The following is a 25,331-nucleotide window of genomic DNA, read 5'->3' on the forward strand; positions in this document are numbered from 1 at the left end:
TGAACAGTCGTTCTCCTGTTCACCAAATCCACGTAATTTTTTAAATATTTCTTTGGCAATATCTTTGTGCTTATTATCATAGTACCATAAGACACGGTGGAACAGATGAGAATTTGAGAAGGAATGCTCGAGAGTAATGCTGCTTTTAAAATTCCACAGGGGCAGCCGGGCGGTGGTGGCCTTTAATCCCAGCACTCTGGAGGCAGAGCCAGGCGGATCTCTGTGAGTTCGAGGCCAGCCTGGTCTACAGAGTGAGATCCAGGACAGGCATCAAAACTACATGGAGAAACCCTGTCTCGGGGAGAGGGGGCGGATCCTCAGGGGCAGAGTTGTGTGCTCCTGATGAAGTGAATGAAAGAGCTAGTAATGACTAAATCTGCACAACTATTTAGCAGAGTTGATCATGCTGACCAGAAAAAAGAAACAAAGTGGTGTGCTTGCTATCCCTGCTGGCTGCAGAAGTCCTCGAGTGAGCTGTGACGTCATCGAGCGGCCCGCACCTCCTGTGCTGGAGCCAGCACGCTGGACTGAACCTTCTTTGTTCTGCTGGTGGAGAGTCTGCCACCTCTACCAAGTTGTCCTCAGGAATGTCGTTCCAGAAATAAGCCGCCTGGCATTCATGAGTCACACACAGAAGTTAATTCATCTGAGCCACTGGCTTTTCTTAGGCCCTTTGTATCTCAGCAAGCCCCTCAGGGTTTCTCCTCAGCGCTTCCCTCACGTCCTCTGTCCAGGCTTCCCTCCACTGCTTTCTATTTGACTTTCCCTGACAACCGTTATCTGCAGACCCAGATAACAGAGGCAGAGGTGGATCCGGCTGAATTCTGAAGTGCTCCAGGAAAGCCTGTCAACCCACCTACCCAGAGACACTCATCACATGCCAGCCCAGCCCCTCCTCTATGTAGAGCAGGATGTCAGACACACTTGTGAGACAGCCCACCGATGACTAATTCCATCATCTATATCGTAAGGTAGAGCCCGATACAATGGTTCACCTTTTTTCTTTCAAATGTGCAGATGCATTTTAAGAGGTAATAATTAAATTTATAAATGACAACATAAAACTGATATGGCCCTTGTTAATCACTAACCTGAATTGTTATGTAATTTTTCATACATTTTATATTCTAGAATATTTTAGTGTTTTTTTTTTAAAGATTTATTTTATTTTTGGGGTGTGTGTGTGTGGTATGTGTACATGCCATGTTTGTGCAGGTGTCTGTGGATACCAGAAGAGGACATTGGATCCCTTAGAGTTGGAGTTTCAGGGGTCTGCAAGTTGCCCAGTGTGAGTGAGTGCTGGAACCGAACTCTGGTCCTTCGCAAGAACAACAAGCGTTAACTGCTGAGTCGTCTCTCCAGACCCTTAGGCAGAAATACACAGTTAAGATAAAAAGTAAGGAATGTGGGGTGTGACTAAGAAGGGAATGTGTCTCAGAGCCCTGCCGTCTCTGCTCCCCAACAGCTAATGCTTGGATGGCGGCGCCTTGCAGACCTTTATAAAGAACGTGTGCGTGCTCACATGTGCACTTATGCAGGTAGTTTTATGTCCACACACATGGGGTCATATCTGCCCTACAACTTCCTTCACGGCTCCTTCTAATTCCCATGTTGGGGTATTTATCTTTAAATGCTAACAGTTGCATAGTAAACACCAGTTTGAGTGTGTTGTGATTTGTTTAAGCACTCCTCTGTTGGTGGACATGAGACTTGCTTCCTGTTTGGAGTTTGATTGTTGGTATGACAATGCTGTGCCGAATGTCTTTGTATATGTCTCCTGTGTACCCTCCAAGACTGTGTCTAGGACAGATCCTGAGACATACACTTGATGTGTTAGAAGACAGGTACACTTAAAATTTCCAATTTTCAAATTTTCTAATTAAAAAATCAGTATGGCGGTTTCTCAGAAAATTAGGAATCGAACTACCTCAAGACCCAGCCACCCCACTCTTGGGCATATACCCAAGGAATGCTGATTCATACCATAAAGATACATGCTCAGCTATGTTTATAGCAGCACTATTTGTAATAGCCAGAACCTGGAAACAACCTAGATGCCCATCAACGGAAGAAGGGATGAAAAAAATGTGGTACATATACACAATGGAGTACTACTCAGCAGAGAAAAACAATGAAAGCATGAAATTTGCAGGCAAATGGATGGAACTAGAAAAAATCATCCTGAGTGAAGTAACCCAAACCCAGAAAGACAGTTATGGTATGTACTCACTCATTGGTGGATTCTAGATATAAAATAAAGAACAATCAGACCACAGCCCATAGAACCATAGAGTCTATATATATAGCATGGAGGTCCCTAGGACGACTGTGGCATATAATAAATTTCAGTTTTACTCAATTATTAAAAAAAATAGCCAAATGAATGGAAACACATGAACTATGAACCAAAGGCTGAGGGGCCCCCAGCTGGATCAGGCCCTCTGAATAGGTGAGACAGTTGATTGGCTTGATCAGTTTGGGAGGCAACTAGGCAGTGGGACCAAGTCCTGTGCTCATGGCATGAGTTGGCTGTTTGAAACCTGGAACTTATGCAGGGACACTTGGCTCAGTCTGGGAGGAAGAGACTGGACCTCCCTGGACTGAGTCTACCAAGTTGATCACAGTCCTCGGGGGAGGACTTGTCCTGAAGGAGGTGGGAATGGAGGGTGGGCTGGGGGTAAGGGGAGGGGGTGGGAGGGGGGAGAATAGGGGAACCCATGGCGGATATGTAGAACTGAATGGTATTGTAAAATAAAAAATATATATAAAAAAAATTTCCAATTTTCAAATTTTCTAATTAAAAAATTAGATGTGTGTGATGGCTCATGTTCGTAATCCCAGCAACTGGGAAGCAAAGGCAGGAGGCTTGTGTCAGGATCAAGGCCTGCTCGACACAGTGCATGCTGGACCAGCCAGAGCTACATAGCAAGACTCTATCTTGAAAAAAAACAAACAACAACAACAACAACAAAAAAAAACGTTTAATTAAAAGTTAAACACTTAGCTGGGTGTGGTTTTGTGCATGCTTTTAATCCCAATACTTGAGGGAGAGGCAGGTAGATCTCCATGAGTTCAAAGCCATCCTGATCTACATAGTGAGATCTAGGAGAGCCAGGGATACACAGTTAAACCCTGTCTCAAAAATAATAATAACAACAACAGCAATAACAATTAGACGCTTGGGCTGCAGAGATGGTTCAGCACTTGCTGTTCTCCCAGAGGTTCCTGGCACATGGGTAGCTCACAACCATCTGTAACTCCAGCTCAGGGGAAGCAGACAGCTCTTCTGACCTCTGTGGATATTTGCATTTGTGTGCACATAACTACATACACACACACACACACACAATTAAAAACTAAAAACAAGTGGCTGGAGAAATGACTCAGCAGTTAAGAGTGCTCTTCTAAATTCAGTTCCCGCACCCTCAGGATAGCTCACAGCAGCTGTCTATACCTCTAGTTCTAAGGCATTTGATACCCTCTTTACCCTCTGTGGGTATCAGGCACGTTTGTGATGCACAAATTTACATGCAGACAAAACACCCAAACACATAACTATTTTTAACATTTTTAGATTTATCTTATTATTTTACATGAATGAGTATGTTGCCTGCATGCATATATGTCGACCACTGCTGAGGTCCAAAGAGGGTGTTAGATCCCTTGGGACTTGAGTTACAGACAGTTTTGAGCCACCATGTGGGTGCTGGGTATCAAACCCAGATCCTCTGCAAGGACAATGCTCTCAACAGCTGAGCCATCTCTCCAGCCCCAACACATAAATAATTTTTAATTAAGATACATCTATTTTTAAAATATTGTAAAGACTTATTTGTATTTTTAATTATGTATATGCCTGTGTGAGTGCATGTACCCTTGGAGTTTAGAAGAGAGAGCATCAGACCCCAGGAACTGGAGTTACAGGCAGTGGGCCACCTGGTGTAGGTGCTAGGGGTTGGACTCAGGTCCTCTGCAAGAGCAGTACGTACTCTTAATAGTCATCTTCCCAACCTCGCCTTCTCCCCCCCCCCCCAAAAAAAATCTTAACATAAATAATAAGATTTTTTTAAAAAATAACCCCCCAAAAAACAAACAAACAAAAAACTACCTTAACCACCATTTTCCTCTCTTCTGCAGAGAGTGCTATCCTGGAAGCTGACATTGTCCTTCAGAGTCTCGACAACGATGTTGTCAGCATGGAGATCTTCTTCAAAGCCTGGCTGCATAATAGTGAAACCGACCGAGAACACATCCATCTTCTTCTTGCTCCACAGACCCTTCCTCCTTCTTCCAGGGCAAGAGATAATCCAAGTACACAACCCTGAAAAGATAGGTTCTGTGGGCTAAGTCTGTCCTTGTCTAGGATTAGAAGTCTAGACGACTCTGGTGAGTCATCAGAATACAGATCATTTGAGGCCTAGGGGTTGGAGGAGGCTTGGGTGACGCTGTCTAGTGACAGCGTGGATATAAAGAGAAAAGCTCTACAGAGTGACCCTCCCAGCCAGCAGGAGCCAAGCAGTTACAGAGGCAAAGTCCTTGATGCCTCGATGATAAGAAATCAGCTACACCATAGCAGGATACACTGAATCATGCACTGTCCTCAGTATTCTCACTCTTAGTATGGTAGGTGTTCTTGGTACTATAATTCAAGAGCCTGTTACCTTGATATCAGCACTGCCTGTGGTAAGAATAATAACAGTAAATAAAAAATCTTCTCGTGGGCTGGAGAGATGGCTCAGCGGCTAAGAGCACTGGCTGCTCTTGTGGAGGACCTAGAATCAGTTCCCAGCACCCACATGGCAGCTCACAATCTCCTGGAACTCCAGTTCCAGGGGACCTGACACCTTCTTCAGCCACTGCACTCACGTAGTGTGCATACAGACACAGACAGACAGACACTCATACACATAAACTGAAATGAAATTCTTAAAAGTCTCACTAGCTAGGCATCACATTGAGAAAACTGCATCAACTCCGAAGCAAGCTCTGAGGAGGGCAACATGAGCCCAGGATCATGTGCACAAAGAAGTTCAGGCAGCTAGTCAGCACCAGGCATGTCAACAAGGTCCTAGATACTGTAGCGGCTGGTGCCAAATGGACTTAGCAGTATAATCAGCCACACTGAGTTTAAGAAGGGTGACTCCTGAGGACCCGTCTCCTCAGGGAAGACACTAGAGTGTGTTTGGGGTTGTCAGTCTGCACCCACTTTCTCCACAGAACAGAATAGTGGTAGCAACTACGGAGCTCACTGGGGGTCGTAAGTAGAACTAGGTGTCATGCTTTCCAAAGCCCCTTCCCAGGCTCTGATGTGACATGTGCTGTATACCACCTCTGAAGGCTCCATATATATGTAGTATGTTTTAGTGTACATGGGTGTTTTGCCTGCATGTATGTTTGTGCACCATGTACATGCAGTGCTCATAGAGGCTGAAAGAGAGCGTTGGACCCCCTGAAGCTGACAGATGGTTGTGAGTTGCCATGTGGGTACTGGGAACCAGACCTGGTCCTCTGCAAGAGCAGCCAGTGTTCTTAACTGCTGGACATCTCTCCAGCCCCAACTAACAATGTGTTTAAAATCTCTTCTCCTACTGGAATAGAACTCTGCTATGACTGTCACCTTTTCAGGGTGGGGGAAAGCCCTCTGAAAGTCTAATTAGATAGGACTATGGTTCCCCTCCTTCCAGGGACAGCTATCAGATTCTGCATCATTTTCTTTTTTTTAAATTATAATTATTATTTTTTAATTTTATAATTTAATTTAATTTTACATATCAGCCACGGATTCCCCTGTCCTCCCTCCTCCATCATTTTCTGTTTAACCCCAGGGGTTGGGACCAGCAAGATGGTTCAGTGGATAAAGGCACTTGCCACTAAGCCTGACAACTGGAGTTCAGTCCCAGGTCCCATGGTATGGAAGAACAGACTCCCACAGGTTGTTCTCTGGCCTACACATATGTTCCATAGCACACACACACACACACACACACACACACACACACACACACACACACACACACTGAGTAAATAGCTTTTCTTTTACAACACCTAGGGCCTGGAATGCCTTTGATGGCTTAGCCTGATAATAACCTGTTTTCCTTTGCCTGTAAATTGTCTCCCCAGGACCTCCTTTGCATTGTGTCCCAAGGGATCCTACCAGTTCCTCCCTATCCCATCCTCTGGGATTCACTCATTCACTTTCCTCCCTTAAAAGCAGCCAGCAGCTTCACACAGAAGCCGGCTGATGTTCGACATCTGTGTGCCTTTCCCCTGCCAAATTACCATGCTGGCTTCTTTTCTTGATAGTTCCCTCTGCTGTACACACCACCGCCAGGCAGATGCTGTCACCCAATATGTCATCAGGTCTAAGACGCTATCCATTATAAGACATGCCACTGTTTGTGTGCCACTAAGAATGGAAGCACTGTCAATTAAACACAACATACTGGTTTCTTGTCACTTAGCAATATAATTGTATCCTTCCTGGGAGAATTCAAGTGCTAAGATTGTCTGCCTGGCCAATAGCAATTGTAAGATCTTTAAAGATCTGTCTTAGTGTGTGAAAAATCTGTCTACAAACCAAACATAATACTATACCTGTGTTTACACATGAAGAAAGTAAGACAAAGAAATTAAACTCTTTCCTAGGGCTTCACAGAAAAGCACAGGGCCCCTTCTTCATCTTAGGATCAGAAATCTCTATTTGTACACTTCACAATTCTTGCCTGGAATACACTCATCAAACACAGGTCTATCTACCTCCAGAACTTAGGCCTTTGCCCACCATTAACCCACTTGCTGCTTAGGCCACTCTGAACAAAAGGGATAGTGATTCACTTCTCTCACTAATGGAGTTGGGACCCTCAAAGGCCAGGAACTACTGCTACAGCATCTGTGCTTGGCTCAGGTCAGAACTTCTCTAGCTTCCCCCCACACCACCTCTCCAAAGCTTTTATTACCAGGGTCAGAGCCAGAATATAGTCCAACTGTAGCCATACTTCAGAAGTCGACAAAGCTTCAGCGTGCATGCATATCTTAGATCAGCTCTTCTGCAAGCGAGGGCCTCACTGGAATCCAGATGTCAGGTACAACTGGAATGGAGTCTGGAGAAATTAGGTCTTTTCCAGAGTGATGCAGCCCATGGAGATTATAAACAATCACAACAAAGATCAGACTGTAGCTACCTGTTGTTTTTTAAGCTGATGCATGGCTCCGTGTAGACTTCTGAGCACAAGACTCACCACATAAAAATAAGATCTCTGAGCTGTCCTGACACAGGCTCCTTGAAGGAATGTTGAGTCTTCTTTTTAAGCTTCTCCACCCATTTTCATGACTGCCCGGAGCACTTCACCGTCTCTCTGGGCTTCCCTTAGAGGTCTGCCTGTGCCAGAGTGTGCAGGCAGCTGAGTGTCTTGTTCTCTGGTGTGGGCTCTACCATCTCTGTACCTGAGCTCTGGATGGTGAGAAGCACCTCAAAGATTCTGATTTAATTGGTCTTACACAGGCTGGCCTGGAACTCACTATGAGCTTAGCCTAGCCTGGAACTCCTGGTCCTCCTGCCTCCACCTCCTGAGAACTGGAGTTATGGGTATGCACCACTGCACATGACCTCTTAGGATGGTTCTTACTGCAACCAATGAGACCTTCATCCAGATGGACAGAGCTTCCCAATCCTAAATCCCAGTGACCGGTAATGGAGAAGTCAGGCAGAGAAGAAATGAAGGGAGGCACATTCCTGGACCAAGCCCCTCCTGGGTTCAATGAGATAAATTAAAGTCTACATCTTATGAACTGAGCCCAGGAAATCCAGCTGAATCTATCGCCTACTCCATTTTCCCCATGTTACTTTGATATTTTTATTTGGTTTTTTTTTTTTTTTGGTTTTTCGAGACAGGGTTTCTCTGTGTAGCTTTGCGCCTTTCCTGGAACTCACTTGGTAGTCCAGGCTGGCCTCGAACTCACAGAGATCCACCTGGCTCTGCCTCCCGAGTGCTGGGATTAAAGGCGTGCGCCACCACCGCCCGGCTGGTTTTTAAATTAGTATATAACATAACAAATGTTAGTGAGATGACATTTTCAGAGATGTATGCCACTGCAGTTTACTTCTGCTTTAATTTTTACCTCACGTGGCAGTCTGGTCGTTCCACAAATCACCATAACCTACGAGCCTTCTCACAAGGATTCAGTGTTCGTATACTTGCAAGTTTGCTATTGATATTCCAATCAGATCTATATTTTAATGTTTCGTAGCATCAAGGATTCAGGCACCTGAAGGTAACTGCTGGAATAGAAACCCAATTCAAAGCCAGGAACAGTAACACACACCTGAAACCACAGCACTCGCGAGGCAGAGGCAGGAGGACAGGAGTTCAAGGTCATCTTCAGCTATATAGCAAGTTAGAGGTCAATCTGGGCTGCAGCAGAGCCTGTCTCAAAATCGGGGCAATGGGCCTGGAGAGGTGGCTCAACAGTTAAGAGTGCTGGCTGCTCTTCCAGAGGATCCAGGTTCAATTCCCAGCACCCACATGGCAGCTCACACCTGTCTGTAACTCCAGTTCTGGGGCTTCTGACACCTTCACACAGACATAGATGCAGGCAAAACACCAATGGATACAAAATAAGAATAAATTTTTTTTTTTTAAGCCAAAAGCTTCGTAGAACAGAGTAGCAGACAGAGACAAGTATAACTCAGCACAGTCTATGCACTCCTGCTGTTTAACCCACCGCTGGGCTCCAAGGCCTTGAAGATCCAGTACTCGGGCTCCTTCCAGGCATCAAACATAGGCTATTTCAGGAACGTGTTCCTCCCATAGTCCTGGAGGCCCCCTGGCAAAGGCCAGAGAAAAACAGTAGCAGTCAGCTGACTGTCTGACTTCTGCTTTCCTGTTCTTCCTTCATCTGGCCAGCACGCTTGCCAAAGCCGCAGGGAAGCAAGCAGCAGAGGCAAGAGTTCCTTCTGTGGTTACCCAAGGGCCTCTGCATATTATCCCGGGTTTGAGACCTAACAAGCGTTAGCTGCTCCAGCGAGGATACCTGTCCCTCCTGAACGGAATGACAAACCAGACTCCTTGCTAGGAGACAAATGCTCAGTGAGCCCAGCCATAAAGCAAAGGAGCATCATGCCAGGCTCAGAGAACAAGTAAACCGTGAGGATGAATAGCTATAACACAGGTGACAGGTCTGCTTTACCTCCCCAAACCAAACTTGCTTTCTTTTTCCCATTTTCCTACCTCCTCCCAAGCCTTGACTGCCTAGTGAGAGTGAATTTGTCTCACAGTGACAGCCTGAGGTAACTTGTAACATGGCCTCTTCTCTAACTCTCCTTTGGTCGCAGTATGCCTGAAATGTGACCTCCAAGAGCGATTTCTCAGCCCGTCCCTGCTTCCTGGGACGGCCGATGGCCTGTTGAGCATAGATGACCCCAAAGGAGACATCAGCACACTCTACCAGATGGCCTCCCTGTCGTCAGACTCTCCGTACAAGCTGCAAGTGATCAAGTATGCTTTGAGGAAACCTAGCCCTTCTCCTCTGGCCTTGTTGATCCCACGGCCTGGAAGGGCAGAGATTCAGGGTATACCTTGGCAGTCAGGCAACAGTCCGTGGCCAGGTAGCAGTTACAAGCATGTCAGCAAAGCAACAAAAGTAAGGTTGGGTTCCTCAGCAAGTGGAAGCCAGAGGGACAGATGTACACTTGCTACCACAGAAGACTTGGAGATAGGGGCAGGAATTGGAAACATGGCCTCTGAGTGCAGAGCAAAGCAAGGTTGATGCAAAGGTATTCAGCCATCCGATGGATGTTTGTCAAAAGCCATAGGGTTAGCGTAGGAATGAGCGTTTCAGGGGCAAAGTGGCTCAAGATCTAACTTCAACTCTACCACTCCTCTGGGCACTAGGAGTGCTGGATCAGGGGATCCAGCTCTCAGGCAGAACAGGGATGGGAAAGCCCAGCTTTGCTGTGTTCTTGTTCTTACTGTAGGGCCCCATGGAAGACTGTAGAGCTCTAAGAACTTTCAGTGTGCCCGATTCCATGCTTGACACTGACCACACACTCTGTAAATTACATACCCTGATCCACAAGCTCCCAGAAGGTCCTAGATCCGAGCTGAATTTAGATGGGTCTGATGGTAGAGGTAGACTCCCGATACCACTAAGGAGAGTCTTTCTTTTCCAGGGCTCTTAAATCCAGTGCGATCTGTGAGTCCCTGACCTATGGACTCCCCTTCATCCTCAGACCCACAAGCTGTTGGAAGCTGGACTGGGATGAGTTGGAAACAAACCAGCAACATTTCCATGCTCTGTGTCACTGCCTGCTGGTGAGTGCCCTGTTCCCAGGCCAGAGTGCTCAAGTAACAGCTAGAGAAAAACAGTCACTAACTCTTTCCTAACCCCAGACCTGCCTCAACCCTGGAAGGGATAGAGAACCTGGCAACACTCTGGATTTTACAGTCAAGGTAACATTGCTTTTGTTAGATGCACCCAGAGGAAACATGAGTGCTCTCTACCAGATGGCGTTCCAAGCATCCGCCTATTACAGTCTGACCAACTGATCAAGTGTAGTACAAAAGAACCTCCCCACTCCATACAAGTGCTAGTTTGTTTGTTTGTTTGTTTGTTTTTGAGACAGGGTTTCTCGGTGTAGGCTTGGCTGTCATAGAACTAGCCCTGTAGACCAGGCTGGACTTCAACTCACAGAGATCCGCCTGCCTCTGCCTCCTGAGTGCTGGACAAATGCTATTTTTTATACATTTGATCTTTTTATTTTGTGCGCATATGTGTAGGGGGTGGTGCACACATGCTATGGCACATGTGTAGAAGTGAGAGGAGAACTTTGGGGAGTCGATTCTATCCCTCAGCCATGTGGGCCCTAGAGACTGAACTCAGGATTCAGGTTTGGCAGCAAACATCTTTACCAGCCACGCCATTTCACTGGGCCCAGGTGCTGTTCTTATTGATAGCGTGGCTAGAAAGTCCAGAAATTCAGATCATTTCTCTGTCAGCCCAAAGTCAATTTGGGGGTAGCAGTTGCAAGTACTGATGAAAAAGCCAGGTGAGGGTACTCAGTTTGTAGCAGAAGCCTTCCTGAAATCAGTCAGAACCCCTTATTTTATAAGCTTTAAACATAAGTAATGATGCTTTCAAACCTGCTTCCTTTCTGGACTCGAAAAACAGCTTAGTGGGTAAACATGCTTTCCACATAAGCCTGGGGAATGGGAATGGACTCAGGAAACTGTCCTCTGTGGCACACCTGTACACACACACACACACTGTACACACACACACACTAATAATGGTAAATGTTTTTAAAATCCCACAGCCTTTCTAACACTGTACTCCTTATCACAGGTCATTTGAAGAAGTCTGTGGTCCCGATCCATGCCAGACAGTATGTTAAGTCCCAGATACACATTCAGTGGCGGCATAATGGATACATTGGTGTCCTCAGGAAACTTAGCCTGTAATGAAAGAGACAGAAATATATATGTGGCTTAGACTAGAGTATCGGAAGTCAAGGTTAAAAAAATACAACACAGAAATATTTGTAGGCATATATAATCAATTAGAACTCAGTGTGGGGTAGGATGTGGGAGTGAGGTAAATGCAATGTCCAGCAACTGCTTGCATCTGACTTGATGTCAGTCCTTGGAACAAAAGCAAATAAAAAGCACAGAAAACTAATGTGGCCTGGCCAGATGGCTCAGTGGGCAAAGGCGGGAGAGAACCAACTCCACACAGTCATCCTCTAACTCTGCACATGTTCTGTGGCACACACACACACATACACACACACACAAATTATACACACATACACAATAAATATGTTTTACACAAATTTTTTTAAAGAAAAAGAAAACTAATGAGGGGCTAGAGAACTGTGCAGGTAAGAGAGCTTACTGCTCTTGCAGAGGGCACAGGTTCAATTCTCAGTACCCACATCAGAAGGCTTATAACTTCCTGTGATTCCAGTTCCAGGGAATCTGATGCCTTCTCGTCTCTACTAACACACACATGGTGCACATACACACATACATACATTCAGGCCCACATGCATACACATAAATTAAAAAAAGAAAAAAAGAAAAAGAAAAAAGAAACCAGATGTGGTAGTGCTCACCTTTAATTCCAGCACTTGGGAAACAGAGGCAGGTGACTGTCTATGAGTTCAAGACTAGCCTGGTCTACATTGCAAGTTCTAGGCCAGCCAGAACTACAAAGTGAGACCCTATCTCAAAAACCTAAAAAAAGAAAAAAGAAAATTAATGCAACACTTAAATCAAAATAAAATAAGTAAAAAGAGAATCTAAGACAAGATACTGAATAAATACTTGACCTGGAGCTGGAGAGATGGCAAAGAGTTTAAGAGTACATACTGTTCTTCCACGGGACCCGAGTTCAGTTCCCAGCACCCACCGTGGGCTGCTCACAACCACCTGTAACTCAAGCTCTAGGGAGATCCAACACCTCTGTTCTGCACAGGTCGCTGCAGTCACATGCACAGACCCACACACATATAATGAAAAATGAAATCCATCTTTTCAAAAGCAAAGGCTTGGCCTAGGTGGGCATGAGTGGCAGGTCCCCATGCTGGCCTTGGACTGAAGGGCAGCACAGCACTGTCTTCCACTCTCAGAGGCAGACTTCTTTTTCTGTTTCAAAGTTCACACTCCCCTTGGGGGGCCCACCCACTGAGTTCCTGTTTCTGGTCTGAAGGACGTCCACCTCCTGTCTTTGCAGAGCACAGACAACAGATCAATCAGTTCTGAGTGCCCAGCAGCTCGGTTTACTGTGTACTCCACCCACTTCCTCCAAATCTCTGAGATGACCCATCAATCAGCAGGCACTTCCCCCACGTGCCTTCAATCTTCTTCTTTTCTTTGTGACATATTGGAGATTGAACCCAGGATCTCACACAGGCTAGGCAAACAACTTCTGCTCTGTGTCCCCGGACTTCCTTTATTTTTTTGTTCTGAGACAAATCTCATTTAAGTTACCCAGGGAATTTAACTTAATCTACAGCCCAAGCAAGCCTTGAATTCAAGACCTTCCTGTCCCAGCCTCCCTGAAATAGCTAGAATTACAGGCCTGAGTCAGGCCTGTTAAAGACAAGGTCTCATATAGCCCAGGTTGGCCTTAAAGTTGCTGTGTAGCTGAGGATGACCTTTATGCCTTCCGAGTATTAGTGTTATACACAGGTACCACCAGACCTTGTTCAGTGTTTATAGCACAGGATTTTTGTTGTTTGCTTTGTTTTTGTATTTTGAGACAAGTTCTCTCTATTATGTAACCCTGGCTATTCTGGAACTCACTATGTAGACCAGGCTGGTCTCGAACTCACTGAGATGCCTCTGCCTGCTGAAAACTGGGATTGAAGGTATGCAACACTATAGTACATATTTTACACATTGGCATTTTAACACATTTTCCTGAAAATTTCCATCAACACTTTAGCCAGGATTATAGCCCAAGACAAAGAAGCAAAGATATACACATACAAGATGTTCACCTCAGTGTTATTCCCAGAGGAAGAAAATTAGAAACAGTTTAGTGTCCTAAATAGATGAATGGGTGCCCTTGCTGGCTTCTTGTCAACTTGATACAAGCTAAAGTTATCTGGGAAGAGGGAACCTCAACTGAGATGCTTCCATGACATTGGTTGGTAGGCAAGTCTGTAGGGCATTTTCTTGATTGATGGTTAATGTGGGAGGGCCCAGTCTATTATAGGTAGTGCTTCCCCTGGGCAGGCGGTCCTGGATAAAATGCAATAAAAATGTAGGCTGAGCAAGCTGTAGAGAGCATCCTCCATGCTCTCTGCTTCAGTTTCTGCCTCAGAGCTCCTGCCTTACGTTCCTGACCTGGCTTCCTCTGATGCTAGACTGTCAGCTGTAAGGTGAGCCTCTTCCTCTCTAAGTCACCTGCACTCCTGCATTTCTCTGGGCTAGAATCCACTTAGTATCCGGGCATTCATAATTGCTCCTTGTTCATCTTTTGCATTTATTCACATATTTAGGAAGCAGAAAGTTTACATGCTGTAACACCCATGGGAGACAGAGGACAGCTTGCAGGGGTCGGTTCTCTCCCTTCCCCATGTGGGTCACAGGGATCTTGTGCTACAGTTTTCTCGGCCCTGTTTGTTCCTAATTGTGTTAGCATTAAATACTAGTCTCCTAGTGGGTGGAGGGGGTGAATCAGTTTTCGAAAGGCTCTTCATCCATGCTTTTTGAATGACACCTTCTCTGAGTGACATAAATCCTCAATGGCAGTGTGATAGAGGGAAGGGTTTTTCACACGTTTCAAGTCATTCATTCAACAAGAAGTGGTTTTATACTTAACTATGTGACAAGACGTATTACCTAGGCTGAACCTCCCTAACCTTTTCACACGTTGCCCAAACTTTTGTGTTTTAGATTTTTATTTTTATTAACATGTATATGTGTATATCCATGCGAATACGTGCCACTTGTGTATGGGTGCCCACAGAGGCCAGAGCTAGAGTTGCAGGCATTGTGACCTATCTGACATGGGTGCTGGAACCGAACTTGGGTCCTCTGGAAGAGCACCAAGGGCCCTTAACTGCTGACCTAGCTCCCCAGCCCTGGGTTTGCAAAACTTTACCTCCAGCTTTGGTTTTGCGCTTGGACTTTCTTTTCTTTTCTTCTTTTACACTTTGTTCTCCTCGGATCTGGTGACCCCTCAGTTCCCAGGGCAACTCTGTGCTCTCTCCTCCTCACACTCCTGTTTCCTCCCCTGCAGCCAGCTTCTGCTTCTGACATCTGTCGTTCTGCTACGAGCAGCCCCACCACTGCCTAGGTCACCCAGGCTTGAAACCTCAGCCACTTTCAGCTACAGTGTCCTTTACACTCGAGTCACCCAGGCCACGTCAGTTTTCCACTCCTAAACTGGAGATGTCCTTGTTTCCTGTTCCCAATGCTTTTCTCACAAACTTTTTTTATAAACTCCTAACTTCCCTTACCCAACCTCCCCAACTTCTTTTTACCTGTACATTGACACTAAATTACCTTTTCTTTTCTTTTCTTTCTTTAGTTTTATTTTTCTTTTTAGACAGGGTCTCGCTGTATAATCCTGGCTGACTTGGAACTTACTATATAAATCAAGCTGTCTTTGAACACAGAGATCCATCTACCCCTGCCTGCAAAATGCTGGGATGAAAAGCATGCGTGACCATGCCCAGCCTCATATTACCTTCTTTTTTGGTTTATTTTTACTTGTACATGCATTGGTGTTTTGCCTGCATGTATGTCTGTGTGAGGGTGTTGGATCCTGGAGTTATAGGCAGTTGTGAGCTGCAATGTGGGTGCTGAGAATTGAACTCAGGACCTCTGGAAGAGTAGTCAGTGCTCTTAACCTCTGAGCCATCTCTCCAGCCCTCGTATTACCTTCTTGAAGCAGTCCTCTGACTGTCACATTTTCTCACGTGCCTACACCCTCTGCTTTAATGAACCTTGCTTATCCTCATCTTCCAGCACCTTCTCTCCCCTGTGTCCTCACCGTGCTATTCAAGACCTGTTTTACTTGTGCCTTAATATTGCAGCCATTTCTCCACTGGTCCAGATTCTCTCCTTGCTTCCCCTGCTCTGTGTGGTTTGTAGCAATGCCCATAAACTAACCTTGAAGTATGGCATTGAGTCTGCCATCTTCAGCCTCAAAATATTTCCTCTCTGCAGCTGCTGCTGTAGCTCAGTGAAAGAGAACTTGCCTGGTGTACACGATGCCCTAGATTTGATCCCCAGCACCCCACACACACACACACAGAGGCACACACACACACATACACACACACACACACACACACACACACACACACACACACGTATGCACACAATCTTACTACTACTTATACCATAAAATCCGTGTTTCTTAGTCTAGTATTCAAGGTCTAGCTTTCTCACCCATTATTCTCTTCACATCCTATATATTACAGGCAAATGCATGAAGAGCGTTAGATTTCTCCACCTTTGGTCCTCCTCTGTTCACGCTGCCCCTTCTCTCCTCTCCATGTGTTTAAATCCTGCCCTAATCTGAAAGACTCAGCTCAAACGGTGCTTCCTTAGTAAGCCCTTTCCAGTTGCCTTTTTATTAGATTTTATGTATTCTATTCCTTTTTAGAGAAAAGCATGTCTCACGTAGTGTCTTTTAAGTGTATGTCCTATGATTTGACTTCAAGATTGAGATGTAAATGTGACTTACCCTAAAATCCAGAATGACACACTTGCCTTTTCCTGGTATTTCTACACTTCCCCACTTCCCCAACCAAGTCCTCAGCTTTAGTCAAATTTTGGCTCAGAGAGAAATTCCCCCTTTGTTACCTCTATTTTTTTTTAAAGATTTATTTATGTGGGGGGTGGGGTGGGATGGGGGGCTTATAAAAAGAGCATCAGGTGTCCCCTGTCTCTCTCTGCCTTTTCATCTGAGGCAGGGTCTCTGTCAGAAGCTGGAGTTTGTGAATTCCAGACTAGGCAGGAATGCAGTAAGCCCCAGAGTCCTCCTGACTCTGTCTCTCAGAGCTCGGGTCATGGATCCTTGCAGGAGTGCCCGGCTTGTTATGTGGGTGCTGGGAACCAAGCTCCAGTCCTCTGGGTGCATAGTAGGCGCTCGTGAATTACCAAGCCTTCTCCCCTGCCCGTCCTGCTGCTACTTCTGAGTGGCTCAGGGTGGTTTTCTAAAATATTCTGGAGAAATATCCCTATTGCGCAAGAAAATCCCGAACTTGATGTCCTGTTCCTTTATTGTTTCCTGACTTTGAACTTAAGCAAAAACTCACATCTCTAACCGTGCTGTATTTATGCATTCCTAACCCTAACAAGCACAGTGGGCCCGTGCGGTTTAGTCTCTGCACAGATGACATATTAAAAAACATTATCCAGGGACCCCAAAGTAATTTTTAATTAATTAACTTGTGTTTTCAAAGAACACCAAAGAAGATCCATCTTGTAAACACAATGGTGTTTCTCAGATCTTCCTCCTCCACTTAATTATCTGTAACCTGGAGCTGACCCTATGCCCTTTACACACAAGCGTGCACATACACGCAGACTCTCACCACATCCTCGGGGCCCTGCTCCTGGCTTCCTCCCCCCACTCAGCCACATATTCTAAATTGATTCTCTGATGTGACTGGCCTCACTGCCGGCTCCTGTGTACGATACTCAAGTCCAGTGCTAGCTTCTCCCATGAGCGGCACAGCGGGGAGAGAGAAAGGAAGGAGAGGCACATTGGAGACATGCTGGTAACTCTGTGGTCTCTGTCACATCTAACAGAAACTATAAGACGTGCCTTGCATATTTTGACTAGGTAGAGCTGTGTGTGTAAAGCACCCAGCACATGGTTTGCTCAGTTATTGGTTAGTACTTTTATAAGTTCCACTTGTTTCTTCCTGTTTTCTTTTTCTTTTGGTTTGGTTTGGTTTTGGTTTTTTTGATACAGTGTCTCTCTACATAATTATGGCTGTCCTGGAACTTACTATATAGACCAGACTGGCCTCAAACTCACAGAGATACGCCTGCTTCTGCCTCCTGAGAGCTAGTATTAAAGGCTTATACCACCATGCCCGGCTCTTCCTGATTTTTTTTTACCCTTATTACATTTATTTGTTTGTTTGCATATGTATGTGTCTCTGTGTGTGTGTGTGTGTGTGTGTGTGAGAGAGAGAGAGAGAGAGAGAGAGAGAGAGAGAGAGAGAGAGAGAAGAGAGAGAAAGAGAGAGAGAGAGAGCCCACAAATGTGGAGATTAGGGAACAGCTCGTAGAAGTCAGTTCAAGCCTGAAGACCTGAGTTTGATCCCTGGGACCTCCACAGTGGGGAGAATCTGCACACGCAATCTGTACACACACACACACACACACACACACACACACACACACACACACACACATAAATATAAGTTTAGGCATTTAAGATTCTTTCTGGCTAATCCTAAGTCAGGTGGATTTGTTTCATTATTTGTTTTGTCTTTTGGTTTTCAAATATGTGGTCCTGGCTTGCCTTTTTGTTGTTTTGTTTGTTTGTTTGTTTGTTTGTTTACTTGTTTTTGTTTTGGTATCCAGCAGTATTTAATGAAAGCCACGCCTGTATATAAATGTGCTGTAGAGGCTCCAGTTGGCAGAGAGGGCTCACCCTTCCCTGGACCAGGCAGATAGACAGACACGCAGGTACCGTGCTGAGTCATGGCTGGGCAGCCATACTGCTAACGCTCAGTCTTTCCTCCAGAGCTTCCAACTGCAAGCCTGGTGTACTGCGCATTTCCCCTCACCCTAGAAGATCTCAACTCTAACCACTGCCACCCAAGTCCACTGAAAGCCTCTCAGCTTTTCTCAAGTGTTTCTGCTTCCAGATACATATAACTCTAGCATGTCACAAATGTTCTGAGTGGAAGACTGAATTGAGTCTCACCCTACCCCACCACCAGGTCTCCACCAAAAGAGCTGCTAGGTGCTCTGTTTCCTTGCAGATGTCTCCTAGAAGGGGGGAATCCTAGATTCTGAGTTCCACTTCTACTACCTCCATCCCCTCCAACTCAAAATCAACATATGCCCTCAGGGTAAATGAAGCCATCATAATTCCCTCCTCTGTCTAGATTCTTCCCTCTCAAGAGACTATTATTATACCATAAAATCCCTATTTCTTAGTCTAGTATTCAAGGTCCAGCTTTTTCGCCCATTATTCTCTTCACATCCTATATATTACAGGCAACTGCATGAAGAGCATTAGATTTCTCCACCTTTGGTCCTCCTCTGTTCATGCTGCCCCTTCTCTCCTCTCCATGTGTTCAAATCCATGACAATACCTCACTATAAATGGTCTCTCTCTGTACATGATCTAGCTTTTCTGACTGTCCTAGGAAAGAGAAGCACCCTGCACTGGCCTCTGAATGCAGAAGTAGCTCTTATCACATGCTCATGTACTCCCCCTTGGCCATCTGACTACATGCACAGCACATTTTCTAATTCGTCCCCAGCCAGTGAGTTGACTCCATGTTTTCACTTTCGGGTTCGTGGGCTTCCCCACAAGTGAAGGTATAGGTCAGTTTGTCTACTGCTTCCTCTCCTCCACCTCTTCATCTGGAACAGCTCTTCTGGACAAAATACATGCTACAATAATCAAATCCTTGCCATTAGTACCAACCCATCAGGCTCCCTGGCTGCAAACAGTGTGTAACTTTTCCAACTGCGTTTTGTACATGCTCTAAGCCTTAGTCAACTGCAGTTAGATGTGTACTTTCCATTCCCTGATTTTTTTTTAACTGAAAATCGCTCCATTTCTGTCTTCCTCAAAGATTATTTGTTTTATTTAGGTATCTTACTTTCATCAAAAAAGCTTTACCCAGTCTTTCTGAAAGCTAGGTATTCTGCAGTATTGTGTGACACTATTTCTGGGGAGACAGGAACAAGCATCCACTGCTCCTAGATAGGAAATTGATAACAGACCAAAGTACAGATCCCACCAAAGTCCAGTGTGGTGAACCAGTGAGTTTTATTGGAATTACTTACAAGAGAATGGCAAGGGATTATTTACAGAAGCAGAAATGACTCAAAGACAGCTGCATCACCAAAATCCCACCCCAGCATGGTGACAGCTCACAAAATCTGGGAACCTCGAGTATTCTTTCCAGGTAACTGAATTGGTCTGTGCCTCCTCCAGGCAACTAGACTGGTCTCTGCTTCTTCCAGGCAGCTTGCTTGTTCTCAGCCTCCTGTAAGCAGTTCTTCTAAGCAATTTTGTCCAAGGATATCTCTCAACAGTTCGTGTGTGTGTGTGTGTGTGTGTGTGTGTGTGTGTGTGTGTGTGTGTGTGTGTGTGTGTGTGTGTGTGTGTTTGAGGGAAAGGGGCCTAGTGAGTCTGGTCAGTTTCAGGGACTTCCTAAAGGTTTTGAGTTATTTACTTCCTGGGCTTAATGAACATCCCTGAAGGATGGAGTATTTCACTGAATATCCTGTTGTCTCACCTCCTCTCTGACATCCTGTATCTTAGGGAGCTTCCCTCCAAGATGGAAGGTTTTACTCTCAGAGATAATCACTACATGACATCCACTGATCTCATAAATTTCACTCTTGGATTAATCTAGATCATAAGAGTCTGTGTCCTTACAGCATCCTTGGATGCTTTTACAGACCTATATCTAAGCATTACCCAATTATTTTTAATTTAACAAAATACAAATAATTAAATACATCTTAATTTTAGGGAAAAAAAAATGAGAGGTCTCACTACATAACTCTGGCTGGCCCGGAATACACTATCTAGACCAAGCTGACCTTGGATTCACAGAGATCCACCTGCCTCTTCCTCTTGAATTCTGGGATTAAACATATGCACTGGTATGCCTAACTAATTTTAGAAATGTAATACTTTATTATGCTGACTTTATGCCTAACACAATTCCAAGTACTTTACAACTATTAGTTTGTTTTATTACCATCACCATCCTATAAAATAACTGAAAGGAGAAGGATCCGCTCAAGACCCCCAAGGCCAAGTTCTCCACACAAAGGAGATTTATTTGTCCCAGAGTGACAGAGAGCAGGGAATAAGAGACAAAGACAGGAGAGAGAGGATGAGGGAGAAGGGGAAGGGAACAAGGGAGAGGGGGCAGGGATATTTGTCCCTAGTGGGACAAAGTTCTGCCTCTGCAAGAGGGGAGACAGATGGAGCCCATAGGAAAATGGTGGTTTACAAAGGTGGGGTGGGGGACGGACCCCATATTAGGATGAGGTGTTTAATTTTAATTGGGCATGTTAATTAGGTGAGGCAAAGGGGGCTTCTGATTGCTGGACTTCAATACTTGAATAGCTGGGCCTTGGTAGTCAGCCTCAGGAGGAGAAGTGGCCAAAGAAGGGAAAAGACTTGGTGGCTAGCTTTGGGAATGTAATCTAATGGTTTTTAGCAAGGCCGAGGGGACAGGGGAGAAGGGCGTGGCCTGCCAGAGCCACACGCTCGAGTGGGCTAGTGTCCCTTCAACAAGAACTGTCTCTGTCTTGCAGATGAGGAAACTAAGGTGTGGAGAAATGGTAGAGTCAGGACAGAACCCGGAGAGCTGGTTCCAGGGCCCAAATTTTAAACCACTCTGCCGTCGTGTGGAGTTGGTTGTCATGTTGATTGCAGGTGGTCTCTGAAGCATATTTGTTACTTGGCAACATCCGTCCAAGTAAGGCTCCCTTACTGTTTGTCAAGGAGAACCTTAGCATTTCTGACAGTGTCTCTGATCCTGCCCTGGTCTTACCTCTCTCCTCTAACCAATCTCCTTAACTCGTTATTTGGTCTTTATGTGCTGTTACATTTTTTTTTTCTAAGTTTACACAACAATTTTATGAAATGTGGTAGGGAATAAATACATAAGGAAATGAAATGAATTTTTCCCAGTCTTTATGAGATGAAGCCATCCATTGCCAGGAAAATGTTGTTTCAATTACCGAAGCCTACTGTGTAGTCCCAGTTATGCAGCTAATGACTCACTTTCCACATCCTCGTTTCTCTGACAAAGTCAGGTCTGTATGAACGAGCAAAAGAAATGAAAACACCAACTAAGTCTTCCAGTTTCCTACTTCAAATGTCAGTGTCTCTAGAGACACATTCCTGAGTTTCCAGTCCCTGTCTGCCCTAATTGGCCACAGAAGTGACAGAATTCCAGCCAGGATGTGTCCAGCGGGAGTCTGAGCACACAGGCTGTGGGCTGGTTGGGCTGCGAATGGGTGGGGAGACGGAAAGTCCTTGGCTGTAGAGGCAAAGAGTCAAGACCAAGATTCCAAGCTGGGAGTGGGGTAACGGCAGGTCAAGAGCCTTAAAAAAAAAAAAAAAAAAAAAAAGTGAGGGTAGAGGCTAGAATCTGGAGGTTAGGAGGGGAACAAGTATGAAGGCCGAAGGCTGGCATGGGGTCTTCAGCATATCTCCTCCAGTACAGTATTATAGACAAGGGATAAAACCAGATATCTTTGTTTCTGTTCTTGGCAGCAAAGTGTGCGTCTTAGTTAGGGTTTTTATTGCTGTGAAGAGACACCATGACCACAGCAACTCATAAAAAAAGGATTTAGTGAGGGTTTGCTTACAGTTTCAGAAGTTTAGTTCATTATCATGGCAGGGAGCATGGCAGCATGAAGGCAGACATGGTGCTGGAGAAGCAGCTGAGAGTTCTGTGTCTGGATCCATAGGCAGCAGGAAGAGAGAATGAGCCACTGGGCCTGGCCTGGGCTTTTGAAACCTCAAAGCCCACCCCCAGTGATGTGCTTCCTCCAACAAGGCCACACCTCCTCCAACAAGGAAGGCCACACCTCCCAGTCCTTCTCAAATAGTGCCATTCCCTGTGACTAAGCATTCAAATATATGAGCTTATAGGGATCATTCTTATTCAAACCACAGTGGTTTTTACCACTTTTTACCACTGTGAGTTAGAATTTTGAGGGAGTTTTGTGGGGGAAGAGGTGTTTGCTTGCTTGTTTATTTGTTTGGAAACAGAGTCCTACACTGTCGTCCAGGTTTGTCTGGAACTCACTACCTAGCCCAGGCTTGTGGTGGTATTGTGTTCCCCAAAATATTGTGTACCTTAATAAATTTATCTGGGGTCAGAGAACAGACAGCCACTAGATACAAAGGCTAGAAAATGGTGGCACTCACACCTTTAATCCTAGCATTCCAGAGATAGAAATCCCTCTGGATCTCTGTGAGTTCAAGGCCACATTGGAAATAGCCAAGCATGGTGACACACGCCTTTAATCCCAGAAAGCCAGCCTTTAATCCCAGGGAGTGGTGGTAGAAAGCAAAAAGATATATAAGGCGTGAGGACCAGAAACTAGAAGATTTTGGCTGGTTAAGCTTTTGGCTGGTAAAGCTTTTGGCTGGTTAAGCATCCAAGCTTTTGAGCAGTAATTCAGCTGAGACCCATTCCGGATGACGACTCAGAGGCCTCCAGTCTGAGGAGACAAGACCAGCTGAGGATCCGGCGAGGTGAGATAGCTGTGGCTTGTTCTGTCTCTCTGATCTACCAGCATTGACCCCAATAACTGGCCTCGGGTTTGATTTTATTAATAAGAACTTTTAAGATTTCTGCTACACAGGCTGGTTTTCAACTGTGGTGACCCTCCGACACCAGCCTCCCATGAGCCACCACAGCAGGCAGCTATGAGGTTATTTTTCATTTTTGTTGTTTTATTTTGGTTTTAGTACTTTGTCAAGACAAGGAAGTTCTATCCTGATTCCTAGTTTGTTGTTCCTTTTTACTGTGAAAGGTTATTGAATTTTGTCTTAAAAAAATTAAGTCTACTGGATGATTATATACTTTTTCTCTTTATTTTATCAGTATACAATAATCTATTGACTGATTTTTTAAAAAATATTAAACCAAGGGATTGGAGAGGTAGCTCAGCAGTTAAGGGCACTTGTTGCTCTTACAGAAGACCCAGGTTCAGTTCCAGCACCCTCATGGTGCCTCACAACCCTCTGTACCACAGTTCCAGGATATCCAATACCCTCTTCTGATCTCCACGGACACCAGGCATGCATGTGATTGATACACAGACATACCTGCAGGCAAAACACCTAAAAAGATGACATAAAAAGATCTTGTCTTCCGCATGCTGTCTCGATTGCTGTAGATTCGTATGTACAGCTACCCTGCTACATCCAGAAACCAGTTCCCTTGTAGCCTTCTCTACCTATGGCTCTCGTAGTCTTTCTGGCCCTCTCCTCCACCATGATCTCCGAGCCTTGAGTGGAAGAGCGTGATTCAAATATCCATAGTCTCTTCTCCTCTGCACCTTGACCAGTTGTGGGTCTCTGAGTTAACCACCATCTACTGCAAAGAAAGAAGCTTCTCTGATGAGGGCTGAGATATACTCTCGTCTGTGGGTATCGGGATAAGTCACCAGGAGTTGGTTTACTGCTGTGTCCACTCAGCAGAGGAGCAGAGGCAGGTTCTCCCCTGGGGCCCATGTTCTGTCTAGCCACGGATTCTTGGCCCGAGGAATGATAGTGGGTATGAGTTTCAGCTTGTGAAGCGGGCCTTAAATCCAGTCAGAGTTGTTTGTTACTTGCATGACATCTGTGCCGCAGTTACACCACTGGGCAGGTCTTGCCAGAGCAGTTGTTGTTGTAGTCACAGGGTTCACAGCTGGGAGGGATTGGCGGCTCCTTTTCTCCCCTCTCACTGTAAGCCCTGCCTTAGCAGTTTGTCGCAGACTTTGCTGTTAGGTTTCCAGTTCCATTCACTGTTATTTGTTTTCTAATTTCCCCTGTGATTCCCTCAATTATGCACATGTAGAAGTACATTGTTTTCTTTTCACATAATTCATGAATTCCCAAGTTGCTTTCATTATCGATTTCTAGTTTCATTCTACTGTGGTTGGAGAAAACATTTTGGATGACGTTAGTCTTTTTAAATGTATTGTTGTCTATCCTGAAGAATGTTGACTTGTGAGGACTGGGCAATCTGTTTTAGAGGGTTGGGACTCTTTTACCATGTTTACGGGAGCCAGTGTGAGAGCAGAATGGTTTTATTAGTCAGAGTTTTATCACTATGGAAAAATACCTGATATAATCAAAAGAGGGAGCACTTATTTGGGATCCCAATTTCAAATGTTCAGAACATAGTCCTTGGTTCATTTGATTCTGGGACCATGATAAAAAAGACCATGCAGCAGAGACTACTCAGTCAATGCTAGACTAGAAGCAGAGAGAGTTCCAGGAAGGGAGATCAAGGCAAGACCTAACTTCCAAGGACACTCCCCTAAGTTTCCTGCAGCTAAGCCCCACCTCTTAAAGTTTCTAGCTTCTCCCATGTGGTTCCCCCTACTGAGGACCAAGATTTCTACACCCAGTCTATTGGATTTTAGATCCAAACCATGGTGCAGGTATTGGATGCTGCAACAGCTTCTTCTCTCCTCCTGGTTCCATCCTTTCTAGGGTAAGAGAAAAAAGCAAATGCTAAGCAAACCTAATTTCTTCCTTGTTTCCCTCCAGTTTCCAAAGGCCCAATGCATACTTAGTTTGTAGTCTCTTTTCCTGGATGCATTAGACCAAGGAGATGCCTCCCTCTCCACAAGCAAAGCTAAATGGGTGTTTTGTTCCTCCCTTCTCCCTTGCCTGCCTCTGAAACACCTCACTGCGCAACTAGCTGTGTTTCATTAATTGCACACTGCATTTGTTTGATGGCCATCACATTGATGCCAGACCAAGGCAGTGCTGGCCTATGGGATTCAAGTTTCTCCCTGCTCTAACAAATACTCCTCTGACTCCTTGCAGGGTTTGTATTAGTGCCTCTGAGATTTCTGTCAACCAGAGGTCAGTAACCATATCCTCTTCCTTCCCTTTGCTATCCGTAAGGAGTCATTAAT

The 25,331-nt window shown here is 45.1% G+C and overlaps 1 protein-coding gene across 3 annotated transcripts in view; it reads left to right on the plus strand.

The window, feature by feature from the left end:
- The window catches only part of M1ap (meiosis 1 associated protein), a 90,516-nt gene that overhangs the window by 56,124 nt on the left and 9,061 nt on the right, over nt 1-25,331 (plus strand). For all 3 annotated transcript variants that reach the window (XM_015987842.3, XM_076566991.1, XM_076566990.1), the window contains 3 exons: nt 4,138-4,311; nt 9,332-9,494; nt 10,169-10,310. In XM_015987842.3, coding sequence (XP_015843328.3) covers nt 4,138-4,311; nt 9,332-9,494; nt 10,169-10,310 — 479 coding nt within the window. The remainder of the gene's footprint in view (nt 1-4,137; nt 4,312-9,331; nt 9,495-10,168; nt 10,311-25,331) is intronic.

Source organism: Peromyscus maniculatus, chromosome 3 (genome assembly GCF_049852395.1).
Source record: "Peromyscus maniculatus bairdii isolate BWxNUB_F1_BW_parent chromosome 3, HU_Pman_BW_mat_3.1, whole genome shotgun sequence".
Lineage (NCBI taxonomy): Eukaryota > Metazoa > Chordata > Mammalia > Rodentia > Cricetidae > Peromyscus > Peromyscus maniculatus.